Source organism: Zootermopsis nevadensis, unplaced genomic scaffold (assembly GCF_977971745.1).
Source record: "Zootermopsis nevadensis isolate Lab colony 2312 unplaced genomic scaffold, Znev_1.0 Znev_ptg000024l, whole genome shotgun sequence".
In the NCBI taxonomy this organism is placed as follows: Eukaryota; Metazoa; Arthropoda; class Insecta; order Blattodea; family Termopsidae; genus Zootermopsis; species Zootermopsis nevadensis.
This window is the reverse complement of record NW_028259156.1, coordinates 4,015,250-4,027,579: the sequence shown is the minus strand read 5'-3', so window position 1 is coordinate 4,027,579 and position 12,330 is coordinate 4,015,250. Positions and strand designations below refer to the sequence as shown.

Below are 12,330 nucleotides of genomic sequence, written 5' to 3'. Positions count from 1 at the left end.
GAGTAGTGAAATTAGATGGCTTGTGCGAATATCAAAATGGGCAATGAGAAATATATTTAAGATTATGACTTGAAATGTTAAGAGAAGAGACCACTTACACACGTAGGTGTATCTGAGAAGATATTATTAAAATGTATCAGATTAAATTTATTCGCGACTGCAATCTGATTAAAAGTGTAAGACACCAATTTAATATTCCTAAAAACAGAAAGAAATTTCAATACAGGTTTAACAAAGTGATAATTAGTATTTGCAAAACAGTCATATTGCAGAACAGATTTTAATGTTTGAGTCACTGTTCCAGAAAAGATTTTAGATTGCTTTTATACTTGTAACAAATAAATATTAATATTTTACCTAATTTAAAAACAAATATGTTCTTTAAACTTTAACCAGCCTTTTCGTATATACCAAATATTTAAGTAATTTGATCACAACAAGTGAGAGGTTTATTTTAATAATTTTACACACCATATAAAATTAGTTACTTTAAATTGCCTAAATAACAATAATTCCAATTGAAATTAATCAATTATTCCTTTCGTGCGAGAAGTGCTGAAGAAAAGATAAAATATTTAACCACGATTTAACTAAACTAACTAACTAGATGACTTGGGGAACCCGAAGGTTCATCACCGAATTAACCAAAGCCCGCCACCGGACCCTGTCCTGGGCCAACAAAATCCGGTCTCCTTCAACTCCTATCTCCCATAGATCCCGCCTGAGATTATCCTCCCATCTACGTCTAGGTCTCTCCAGCGGTCTCTTCCCCTCAGGCTTCCCAAATAGTGGACCCAACCAACCAGATGGCTTAGCGAACCCAAAGGTTCATCACCGAATTAACCAAAGCCCGCCACCGGACCCTGTCCTGGGCCAACAAAATCCAGTCTCCTTCGACTCCTATCTCCCATAGATCCCGCCTGACATTATCCTCCCATCTACGTCTAGGTCTCCCCAGCGGACTGTTCCCCTCAGGCTTCCCAACCAATACCCGGTGCACACATCTTGTCCCATCCATGCGCGCTACATGCCCAGCCCATCTCATTCTTCTCGAATTAACACATTTCTAAAAACTTTTTTCCGTACAGATTACTGAAATCATACTTCATATATCATATTACAAATTGGTTTTACTTTAAAATATATCACTCCGTTTGCATTGTTTAAAAATTTGAAGTAAGTGTTCTATACAGGTGTACGGTTTCAAGGACCCTGAATAAGGTAAGGTTATAGGCGACAGTGAAAGGAAAACTGTCGAGGTAATCAACACGAGTTGGAACAGTTCCAAGAAGGTATTCGTGTTCGAATGTAGCTTTCTGAACATCGGGTCTGTTCTGAAATGAATGCTACATAGTAAGAGAGAGGGGAATAAGAAATTTCAGAAACTGTAGTACAGAATAAGAAAAATAGGTGTGATGGACAGAATAATTGTCTAATTATAGACGATATTCCCCCATCTGGTTTACTTATTTATACACACTTGGAGTACCCAACATTCCATGAAGCCCTGCATTTTGTGAACATTTGATTGTGTGAACGTCACAAGGAGATAAGTTGACAGACCTGGATCTGCAGATAAAGTGCCTGCACGCGCTACCAACTTAACCACGTCAATGTTTATTTTGGTGTGCTGTTCGCAACTGATATGTTTTTACATTCATTCAGACTTTTAAAATAATCGTATTTAAATGTTACGGGGTAATAGAGAATAGATTTAAAATTAAACTGAAAACTACAGAATATAGCAACACAGAACAAATGAGACGACCCTTGTTCTGAAATATACATATATATAAATAGTATTAAAATATATTAAAATTATCCGTCAATCACAATAAAGTAATATAAGATAATTAAATGGTTAAAATATTATCCTTTGTTCCGTATCGAGTACTCGATTTACATATGGAACATTCTCGACATGTTTCGGCTTTCATAGAGCCGTCATCAGGTGTATGTTATAAACTCTTAATTCAATTACTAATTTTTAATTTTTAATTTTCTTATCATTTCTTCGTTTTTCACATTGTATCAACATTTATTGTTGTGTTATATATCATTGATGCAATCGTATTGTCGGAGTGATGTTAATGCTGCGTATATTGGTCAGAGAAGTAATATCGAATTTGTAAGAGGAGAGATCAGAAGTACATCATATCGGAGCGAGGTTGGTTATTAATATATTTTAATACTATTTTTAAATAAAATCACAATATGACGCACCTACAATATCTTTTATATATATATATATATATATATATATATATATATATATATATATATACACACACACACACAGGCTAACGTCGTAGTACTTAACAGTACAAGTTATTCTTTAACATTTTTTTGTACTTAGAATAAAACACTGGGAAGTTTTATAATAAGGAGCTTCTTAAGTTGTACTCCTCGCCAAACAGAATTAAACTGATCGAGTCAAGAAGAATGAGATGGGCAGGGCATGTAGACCGAACGGGAGAAAAGAGGAATGTATACAGGGTTTTGGTGGGCAAACCAGAAGGAAGGAGACCATTAGGAAGTCTAGATGTAGGTGAGAGGATAATATTAAAATGGATCTTAGAGAAGTGGGATGGAACGGATTTATCTGGCTCAGGATAGGGAGAAGTGTCAGGCTTTTTTGAACACGGTAATGAACCTTTGGGTTCCATAACATTTTGAGAATTTATTGAGTGGCTGAGCGACTGTTGGTTTCTCAGGAAGGATTTGACTCCATTAAGTGGAATAAATAAGTGGAATAAAGTAGTTTCTGAACGTTGTAGATTGATTTCATTTGCATTATACCACTTCGGTGACATTGACATGCATTCCTTCTTAATAACCTACCGAAACGTCCCCTCATATTGCATATAATAGATGTATATTTCCGGTTTCTCAATACGTTCAATAGAATAAGATCGATATGCTAAGAAGACGTTACGCGATATATCGATACGACGAATCCTTATCGATATCAATTACGTGTTCCGACATAGTATCGATTCGTCGATTTCAGCTGACATCCTAATTATGTAAGTAATTTAAGATTCTTATTGGGTGTTACAAGATGAAGGTATCGAGGTTTAAAATCATAGATCGATAGATATCGGAGAGCTACTCCACTCGCAGATGTTGAGACAAGAAAGATACACCATTTTAACATCTTTTGTTGACGTTAAGAGAATATTTCAAATTACTGTTACCTGTTCTCTTCTGCAAGTTTGTTTTTTATAATTACTTTTATTCGAAATGTTTCCCAAATATTTACAGAGGGCAGTCTTCTAAATTCTGTCTGGCACTGGAGGAGATGCAGGAAGAACAAAGTTCTAGTTTATTTTATTCTTGGAAAACATTAAACCGCACTGAAATAGTGTTATGCCATTCTTTTAACAACTTAGGAAATGTATGTATGGCGTAACACTTCTAGAGCATTGCACCAGAATTTGACCTTTATGAAAGGCATCAAGTGTTTGCAGTTGACAGGGAATTTCCGTTCAGCCTTTATCAAATTATTGCATCCATACGCATGGACGGACGGACGGACGGACGGACGGACGAACTCAGTTATAATTATGAGAGCTCCACAGAATTGCAGTCGCTCCTATAAACCTAAAGAATATTATTCCTATCTCTAGGGTTACAATTTTGTTGCTCGGTGTATTTTTAGTGAAAAGTGATTAAATTTGTTACCGTGATGAGTGTCACTGTCGGCCCTCTACATCGCTTACATGGTTAGTATCCCAGTCACACTGTACAAAGTGGTATATATATATATATATATATATATATATATATATATATATATATATATATATGCTAATGTAGATTGTTTGTGCTGTTTTAAACACGTCTTTTGTCCAAATAGTTGAATGCATAAAGACCTTTTTTGGAAACGCATTCATAGGTATATAGGTCTTTATATATGTATATAGTGTACTATGTTTTTATATTACTAATGTTATATAAATATTTATATTCAGAATTTCCTAAATGATAGAAAAAAGTGAGGGGTTAGGAAGTGATCCGCCTTGATTCGTTATTCGTCAGAAAATACGAGGGAACCAAAAATATTTTAGGGTAATCCGAACTGGGCTCAAATTCGAAACCAGTACCTCTCGGATACAAAGTTAGATCATGCTAATCGGATTAGGAATGTAATTAATATTTTTTAAAAGAAATCGATGGTCACATTGTGGTCTTGTGAACTGTGGTGTCGTGTGAAATTGTAGGTGGGAAGGAACATGCTGCCTCCATCTTCAGGACTGAAGATGAGTTTTTATGAATTAGAATGTTAGTAAATGTAATCGTAACGTAAGAACTGTGTCACGTTCGCCATAATTTGACGTTTAGGAATGGCCGAAGTGACGTCATAGTCGTCTGGGTTGCTGGGGATTCCCCATCAGTCACATTCGCTCTCGGAAACGTATGTATGTTGTCATGTAAGGTGCTGTCCGATTGTAACAAAAATTAGAACGTGTCTATAAAATTTAGTGAAACTTGCCAATATAAAATTTAAAGAAAATTCGATCAGCCGCTTACGAGATGTTTCATGTGGACAAACAGGCAGGCCGAAGCTCGTAGTCGCGTTTTTAAACTCTTAGTTACGAGCGCGCCTAAAAAGTATTTAACAAAGTGAGAAAACAGCAGACGTTTGATTGTTATGTCACAACGAAACGTCACACAGTTTAAGCAATCCTCTGAAGCTAAATTGAGACAGACGCTTAAATATAGGTCAGTAGGTTGAGTCACTACAACGTTTCTTCAAGTGGTTTTGGCATACGAGTTAGTTCTGGCATGTAACATGCTGCAATACACAACACAGAACTGACGAATGCATTGTGTTACATTCTAAACCAGGTGAAAGAGACAACGTTTTTATTTAAAAAATTAATATTCCAGGTTATTGACTTTAAAATAATGATGTAATTTATAGTCATCTTGTATTTAAGCAATTATTAAATGTCTTGTTATAATTACAAGCCGGTGGTGTAGACGGTTACGAAGTTATTCGCTTATGAAACGAAACCCAACCGCCCTGAATAAACTTGGCCTATTTCATGTCAGCACGTCGCGTTGTATTAGGACCACCTGGTATTCGATCTATCTGGTGTTGCGATATCAAAATTCTGAGATTGTATTTTCCACGTCACCTACCAAGTTCATTTTATCTTTACCCTAATTAGACTGACAATGTTATGTAATGTTTTTATTAAGTAATTAACAACATTCGATATTTAACAAATCTTTACGATCTTAATGTTATCACTCTAAAAATAGTTTAGTTCAATTTCATTAAAAGCTTAAAAGCTTCCTTCCACCTTCTGTTTTTTGTAACTTTTCTCAACTCAACCTTTTTCGTGCCCTCTTCCTCACCAACCGCATTATTGACCACAATGTCACAGATTTGAACCTGGGACGTCCCGTAAACGAGATAGAAATCAATCGTTCGACCTCGACGTTCGATATCCTCATTCGATAAATCTCCGATTCGCTGCTCGATTCCCACTGCCAGAACTAAACAACGGATCCATTTCCTTATACATTTGTCTTCAAGATGGCAGCTGCAGCGTGTACCCTAATGACGGAACACCTTAAAAATATGACACGGCTAAACCGTAAAAGCCGAAGGAATATATTATTTTGACTTAAACGTAATTTCATCAAAATATTAATTTACCGATACTCGGAGCTGCTCAGTTACTCAACTTTTTGAATCTGAAGCTCCTATAAATATATTTGATCATTCAGCCCGTACCGCAAAGAAAACACAATAGTTCATTATTTTAAAGTTTAATCGGTGGCTTCAGTTTAGGTAAATAATCGATGTTTAATTAGATAATCATACTAAACTTTTAAATAAATTTAGTGGGAATTGCAGAGTCGCTATTAAAGATGACAGTACATGTTAACATTGGGGTCTAAAGGTTAAATGTCGGAGTTGAAAGTATGGATGTACAAGAACATAATAATGCTTCATGTTTGTTATAAATTTATATATTTTTCTCCTTATAACATTGACGTTTTAAGAATGTAATCCATGAGGGTACTGAAATATCGATCTTAATTTGTTTATATTAACTTTTAGTGTATAGAATAGTCTGGGTTTTTATTTAGATTGGTAATGTCAATTAATTAGTGGAATTTGAATTCAGAGCTTGTTAACGTTTATACAATTGTAAAAAAAATAAAATACGGAACTATGTTTGAATTCTGAAATTTGATATAAGGATGCTCATTCATTACACAGGAATGTACAGTTGATTTAGTTTTCCAAACCAAGTCCTAGGGCCTCTTCCTAAAGGTGCCATTTCTGAAGCAGACCACTCATCTGCATTTTAGTGCCAAAGTAAACTGACTAAACATTTTTTTAATCCTTCTTACGTCATCATGACGTGGAAGGAAGGATTCTCCGTTTGTTCTAAACGCTTATTTATTTTACAGGAGATCTTATGGATGAAGAAAACGTACTTGATTTCCTCACGAGTCTTGAAGCGATGGATCTCCCAGACAGGATCGAGGAAGTTAATGCCAGGATCCTGTCAAAAATTGTTGAGGATACTGACTATGTAGCAGTTCTTTTCTGTAAGTGTAATCAAACTTATGTAGAACTTCTTAAAAGGCATAAATATCAACGCAGAACAGACTTATTTTCATCAAAATTTGTCTTTCTTTTTATAATATTCATTATATGTTTACCTTGTATAAAATATGTGAAGATTCCAGTACCACTGTCGTGATGGGACATATAACTGTTTCATTTACTAATTGAACTCCTCTTGTATTGCCAGTTGGAAAGAATTGGAGATTTATTGACTTTATGTTCTGAGCTGTCAGGAGTGTTAACCTTTCGAACGATAAATGGTTCGTTAATAAACATGCTGTATTATTCCATGATACCGAAATCCAGTTGGACATGACGTCCTGAAAGAGTACTTTAAACACAGATTTATAGATTATAAAGCTTTTGTAATGTAATAATTTATTCTTGAAGGTACGTTTATTAATCAGAAAACGCTAAAACTTCTATTAAAAGTCTCTTACCACGTGATTAACTCTATTCTCTACGCCTTTATAGTTTGTGCCATACAAGGGACAGATTCACACTGTCTTTGTCAGTTTTTCGTATTTTTTTTTAACCTGGTAATAATACGAAGCTATAAAAATGGTATCCCTGATCCCTCATATGCGTCTCTGTACGTTTTGTGTAGACATGTTAAGTGTCTTATGTAAGTAAGACGTTGTAATTTAGTTCAATTATAGCTTTGTGTTAGAACTAGTGTTAAATGTATTAAAATGTAATTGTTAAATATTTTTTATCTAAAAATATGAATGAGAATTTTTTCATTTCTTTCCAACACGCACGTGTATTAAAACAGTATTCAGTGTTACCAAAATATAACTGTTAATCTCATGTCAAGAAAGAAGGTAGTCATTGTAGATTAGCAGTATAAAATCCACTGAAGCTTATGTTAGAGGTAAATTTACAATTTTATACAGTGGTTGAGTGTGACTTTTTAAAAAGTGTTGGCCAAATTCCGAGACGCTGGGGAAGGGGTTAAAATTCTAGCAGATGAATATTTTATACTTCATATTTCATGATGCACAACACGGCACCCCTGATTTTTTTTATATTTTGTTTTTTAAAGCTACATTCCTGATTTTTATATTTTGTTTTTTAAAGCTACATCCCTGATTTTTTATATTTTGTTTTTTAAAGCTACATCCCTGATTTTTATATTTTGTTTTTAAAGCTACATCCCTGATTTTTATATTTTGTTTTTTAAATATACGTCTCTGATTTTTGTATTTTGTTTTTTAAAGCTACATCCCTGATTTTTTATATTTTGTTTTTTAAAGCTACATCCCTGATTTTTTATATTTTGTTTTTTTTAAAGCTACGTCTCTGATTTTTTATATTTTGTTTTTTAAAGCTACACCCCTGATTTTTTATATTTTGTTTTTTAAAAATATATGTCCCTGATTTTTTATATTTTGTTTTTAAAGCTACATCCCTGATTTTCATCTTTTTTGTTGTATGAAATTCTATGCTCAATACAATCCCGGGTAGAAAAAAAATCTGTGTGAAATTCAAGTAATTTATTTTAACTTGCTACCTCAACAGCTAGAAAAGCCAATTACAGAGACAGCAAAATAAATTTAATAAAACAACACCAAATTTTACAGAACAAAAGTGAAACATATAATCTACAAAAGAAAAACAACGTAATTATTAATGTGCCATTTCTTGAACTATATTCCAGTTGTGCAGTACACCAACAGAAGGAATTTTGTGAGGGCCCTTGAGCAAATGAAGCAACCATTTTACGCTCTTGAATCGAGTCAGGTTATAGCTCGCGGTGGGCCACATTGCGTAACTAACAGACAAACCATGGCACTCTTCCAAGCGGACACAATTGCTAATTATCCTCTGAAGAACGCAGACATCTGCCTTTCGGACATCCCACCTGATCCTGTCAGTTACACAAAAATATCCGCTTCCGATATTGGTGAAAATTAAGTGACTTTGTTGTTCGTCTATGTATCACTTCCCATAGATCTCTATTCATAATCATTAAAATCTAACATTTGACATTTCGGTAACTGATTTTTAGTCTTAAAATCAGTCGATCGGTAGATGCTCCTATATGCTATTAAATGATGACTTCATTTTAATCAGAATTTCGTAAGGATTAAAGTCAAAGTAAGGGTTACATTGTCGAAGGTAAATTTTACCTCTAACATATTTTGTTGGTGGATGCACCAATTTTATCAACACTAATGGTGACCTGTCCTTTCTTTGTGAATGTCAATCCGTTACATGTTACATGTTTTATATTATTAGGTCCAGATTCGAAGACTTGTCCACCAAATGGTTCGAGTAAGTAAACATAATCATCTTTTCACTTTCATCATGCTTATACACTTACCAACTGCCAGTGGACAAATTATCCGCAAGTGTGTATGAAGTAGCCTACATACAGGCTACTCTATTTAACACCGTCTGTCTAACATCTGCTTAGTTCCGTTTCAGCTTCACAGAGTGCTCTGCTTTTACTGCAGAACGTTATTCTATGCTTTAAAACGATGAAACAAGGCTACCATAACCTACGAATGCGAAACTTACATTCAAAATTATTTTAAAAATTCCGGAGAATGTAATAATATTTAATATTTCAAAGCCTGGTACTAAATACCACAAACATTGATTTAAAGCAATAAAAAAATGTTCTGCATTATTCACAATAAACTCGTAGTCAGTTTTGTAATTTTTCGATTAATTGTAAAATAAGTGTTTTTATAAGCATAAAGATATTGCCCATTGTAAGACTGGCTTTTGAGTATGTATTTTAATCTACTTTTATTTATTTTATTACATCATGATGTATTTGGAGACTTATTTCTAAGTATAAGAAACTTATTTTGGGACGTCTTCGTGTGTAACAATATACTCATGAAGAAATCTCTAACCTCATTTCATATACGTATTTCCATGGAACAATGTTTGGAAATCACGTATTATGAATTCTCTTCTAGACGTTTGTCACTCTGTCCTTCTGTCTGGGGCAATGCCAGTATTTCTTACAATATTTCCTATTTTTATACCTAACCCCATCTAATGTAAAATTTGTCTACTAATGGTCACTGCTTAAGACATTCGATAGAACTCGTTTTGTGAGATATCGATCGGATGATAATTGTCGTCAGCTTGGACCAAACAAAGAAACTTAGGTCCATTGACGTTTGTTTAAAACGAACTTTACGAACTTACACATATTTTTTAGCTGAAATACAAGTAATAGATAATTAAATTATCGACTATTTAACCAGACTGAATATAATGCTTAAAAGCAGTTATTCATTTTAAAGGATAATACTTATGCTGTGTTAAAACTATGAAAATTTAATAGGATAAAAATACGGAATATCGTATTAAATGACAGCTAATATAAGGAAAATCGGAGTTTTAAGTGGGATATGATGAACAGTTGAAACAATATACGGTACAGTAACCCACAGTGAAATAAGCTTGCGTATTTTTCCTGGTATCTACATACAGAGGAAATCGTTTTATTTTTATGCTGAAATTCTTGTATTTCAGTTACAGTCTTTAATTTAATTTTCTAGTCAGTGTACTTGTTTCTTACGTGACTATGAAATTTAATACAGTCTATATGAAAAAATCAGTTTTCCAAATTTATGGCACAAACTGTCACGCGAAGTTAGCATAAGAGAACTTAAAATAACACTCACAACTTTGAATATTAGAAAAAAATTTTAACGTTTGGAATAACTATCATTGCTAAGCCCTGGATCTGGTTGAAAGGAATGAGGTCAAACCAAGACGACGTATTGTATTCCTTTAACCCAGGAGATTAGCACAGATGACTATAAATTATTTCTGAGTCCGTTCAAACATTTTTTCCTACGAGATCATAAAAGTTCAGAAACATCTGTTAACATTCATGTCAGCTATAAATCTTAAACTTCCTTTGTATTCTTTTCACTAAGTAAAGTAAAGCTATCCCACTATACGCCATACAGGCGCTTCGGGGGAGAGGATTTGCAGTAAAAAAAAGAAATAAAAATTAGCCTTTATTTTAAATAATTTTTATGAAAATGAATACACAATAGAAATACCATTGCTCTGATTTTGGTTGGCGCCTTATATAACGCAACCAACATAACACTTGTGTTAAATCTGGTGTAGCCTCTGAACGCGGGCGTCAATGAGACAATAGGAAAACCTTCCGACAAAACAAGGGACTTAGAAAAGATGAAATTTATACACTAGGACACAGCCTACATTTTTAGTTCTCAACATGAGGTCGTGACTAGAGTTTGGAGCACAGAGGTGTTGATTTATAAAACAAATACGCAAACTTATTCTGCTCTAAGTTATTTGTATTTAATATGGTCACTTAGGTGTCACCTGTCGCCGTTGTCACAAAGGAAGTCAGAACTTTTTGCTGTAATTTGGCGAATTTGATAAAGAAAAAATAAGATATAAAATAAATTTAATGAAAGTAAGTGGGAAAAATAAGATTGGAAATGTGTACTGTTTGGAATACACTGATATTCCAAAAAGGTGTTCACTAAGGTCATTATTGCATTAATATGATCCGAGGTCTCAAAAATGTATTCCAGTGAACCGAGGGTTCCCATTGTCGCGTAACTAAGACCTCAAGTAATGCAGATTGCACCCCCCCCCCCTTCCGCGGAAGGAAAATTGCGACAAATATGGGCTGGCCCATGAGGTGTTATTTTCTCTTACTAGAACGCTGAAAATGAAAAATAGAATTAAATATGGAAGACCTAATGGTTGGCTTAACTTTATGCATTTACACTAAAACGATCTCATATTTTACAGAAAGAAAGTTTGAAGTTACTAAAATTAATTCTTGTATAGGAATAGACAACGTAATATTTGTACAGATGCAAACTTACTTTTTTGTTAGTTTGTAACAGATTTTAAGTAACGCCATAATCGTTTGTATAAAGTACTGCTATTTAATCAGTTCCAATCGCTGAACAAATGTGTTTTCGTTACGTGTTATGTGGGTATTCGGTTAAATACTTTAAGAAATAGAAAAAAATGAATCGTGATTTGACAATTAAATTATAAATGTTATATATTATAATTGCTGTAATTTTAAACATAAACATCCCACAGATGAGCGTTACATTTAAGGGAACAGTTTATGCGATAAAATTCCTCAGAAGTCGATACTTTAATCAAAACGAGATTTCGTATCTGGGATTAGTGTTGGTGTGAACTGAAATCACAAATTGTGTTCGAAATTACATTTTTAAATGAAAATGTTTTCTAAAATTATAGTAGGACCAACGAACATGAAACTTACAGTAATGCAAACAAATTGAGAACGGGCAATATAGTACTTTACACACGAAATGGGCTATTTCTGAAAGCGGCCGACCAGGTTCAAGGCACGGTATTAGGGGAGGATGCTGGTAGTGGTGGGGAGGAACACTAAGTCCAATCAAATCCAGAGGAGGGGAGGTACATTTTAAAAGACAGAGAGAAAGGGGAATCACCCTAATTATAAATGCAGTCTATAGAATTCCTCCGTCTGGCCATGCTTTTACAGATTGTTTGACTCGAAGCTTATAACTCAATGTATCGTCCATGATACATACTTTTGAACGTGAGTTATAATTTAATACTCGCAGATATTTGTATTTATATGATAGGATAATTGTAACACGGATATTAAGTAGCTTAAAATCAGTCTAAACTGATCTTGGATTTGATCGAATGTCAATGGGTCACAGACATTCTTGAAACCTGAATAAGCACATTGTCCATGGCAATTTAAT

At 34.0% G+C, this 12,330-nt stretch overlaps 1 protein-coding gene across 11 annotated transcripts in view; it reads left to right on the top strand.

Annotated features, from left to right (window-relative positions):
- Window positions 1-12,330, top strand: part of hlk (hulk) — a 119,714-nt gene that overhangs the window by 57,415 nt on the left and 49,969 nt on the right. For 9 of the 11 annotated variants that reach the window (XM_022071922.2, XM_022071923.2, XM_022071919.2 and 6 more), the window contains exons 3-4: window positions 6,436-6,576; window positions 8,837-8,872. In XM_022071922.2, the coding sequence (XP_021927614.1) occupies window positions 6,444-6,576; window positions 8,837-8,872 (169 nt within the window). In that variant the 5' untranslated portion in view covers window positions 6,436-6,443. The remainder of the gene's footprint in view (window positions 1-6,435; window positions 6,577-8,836; window positions 8,873-12,330) is intronic. The other 2 variants (XM_022071921.2, XM_022071915.2) reach the window with 1 other exon arrangement.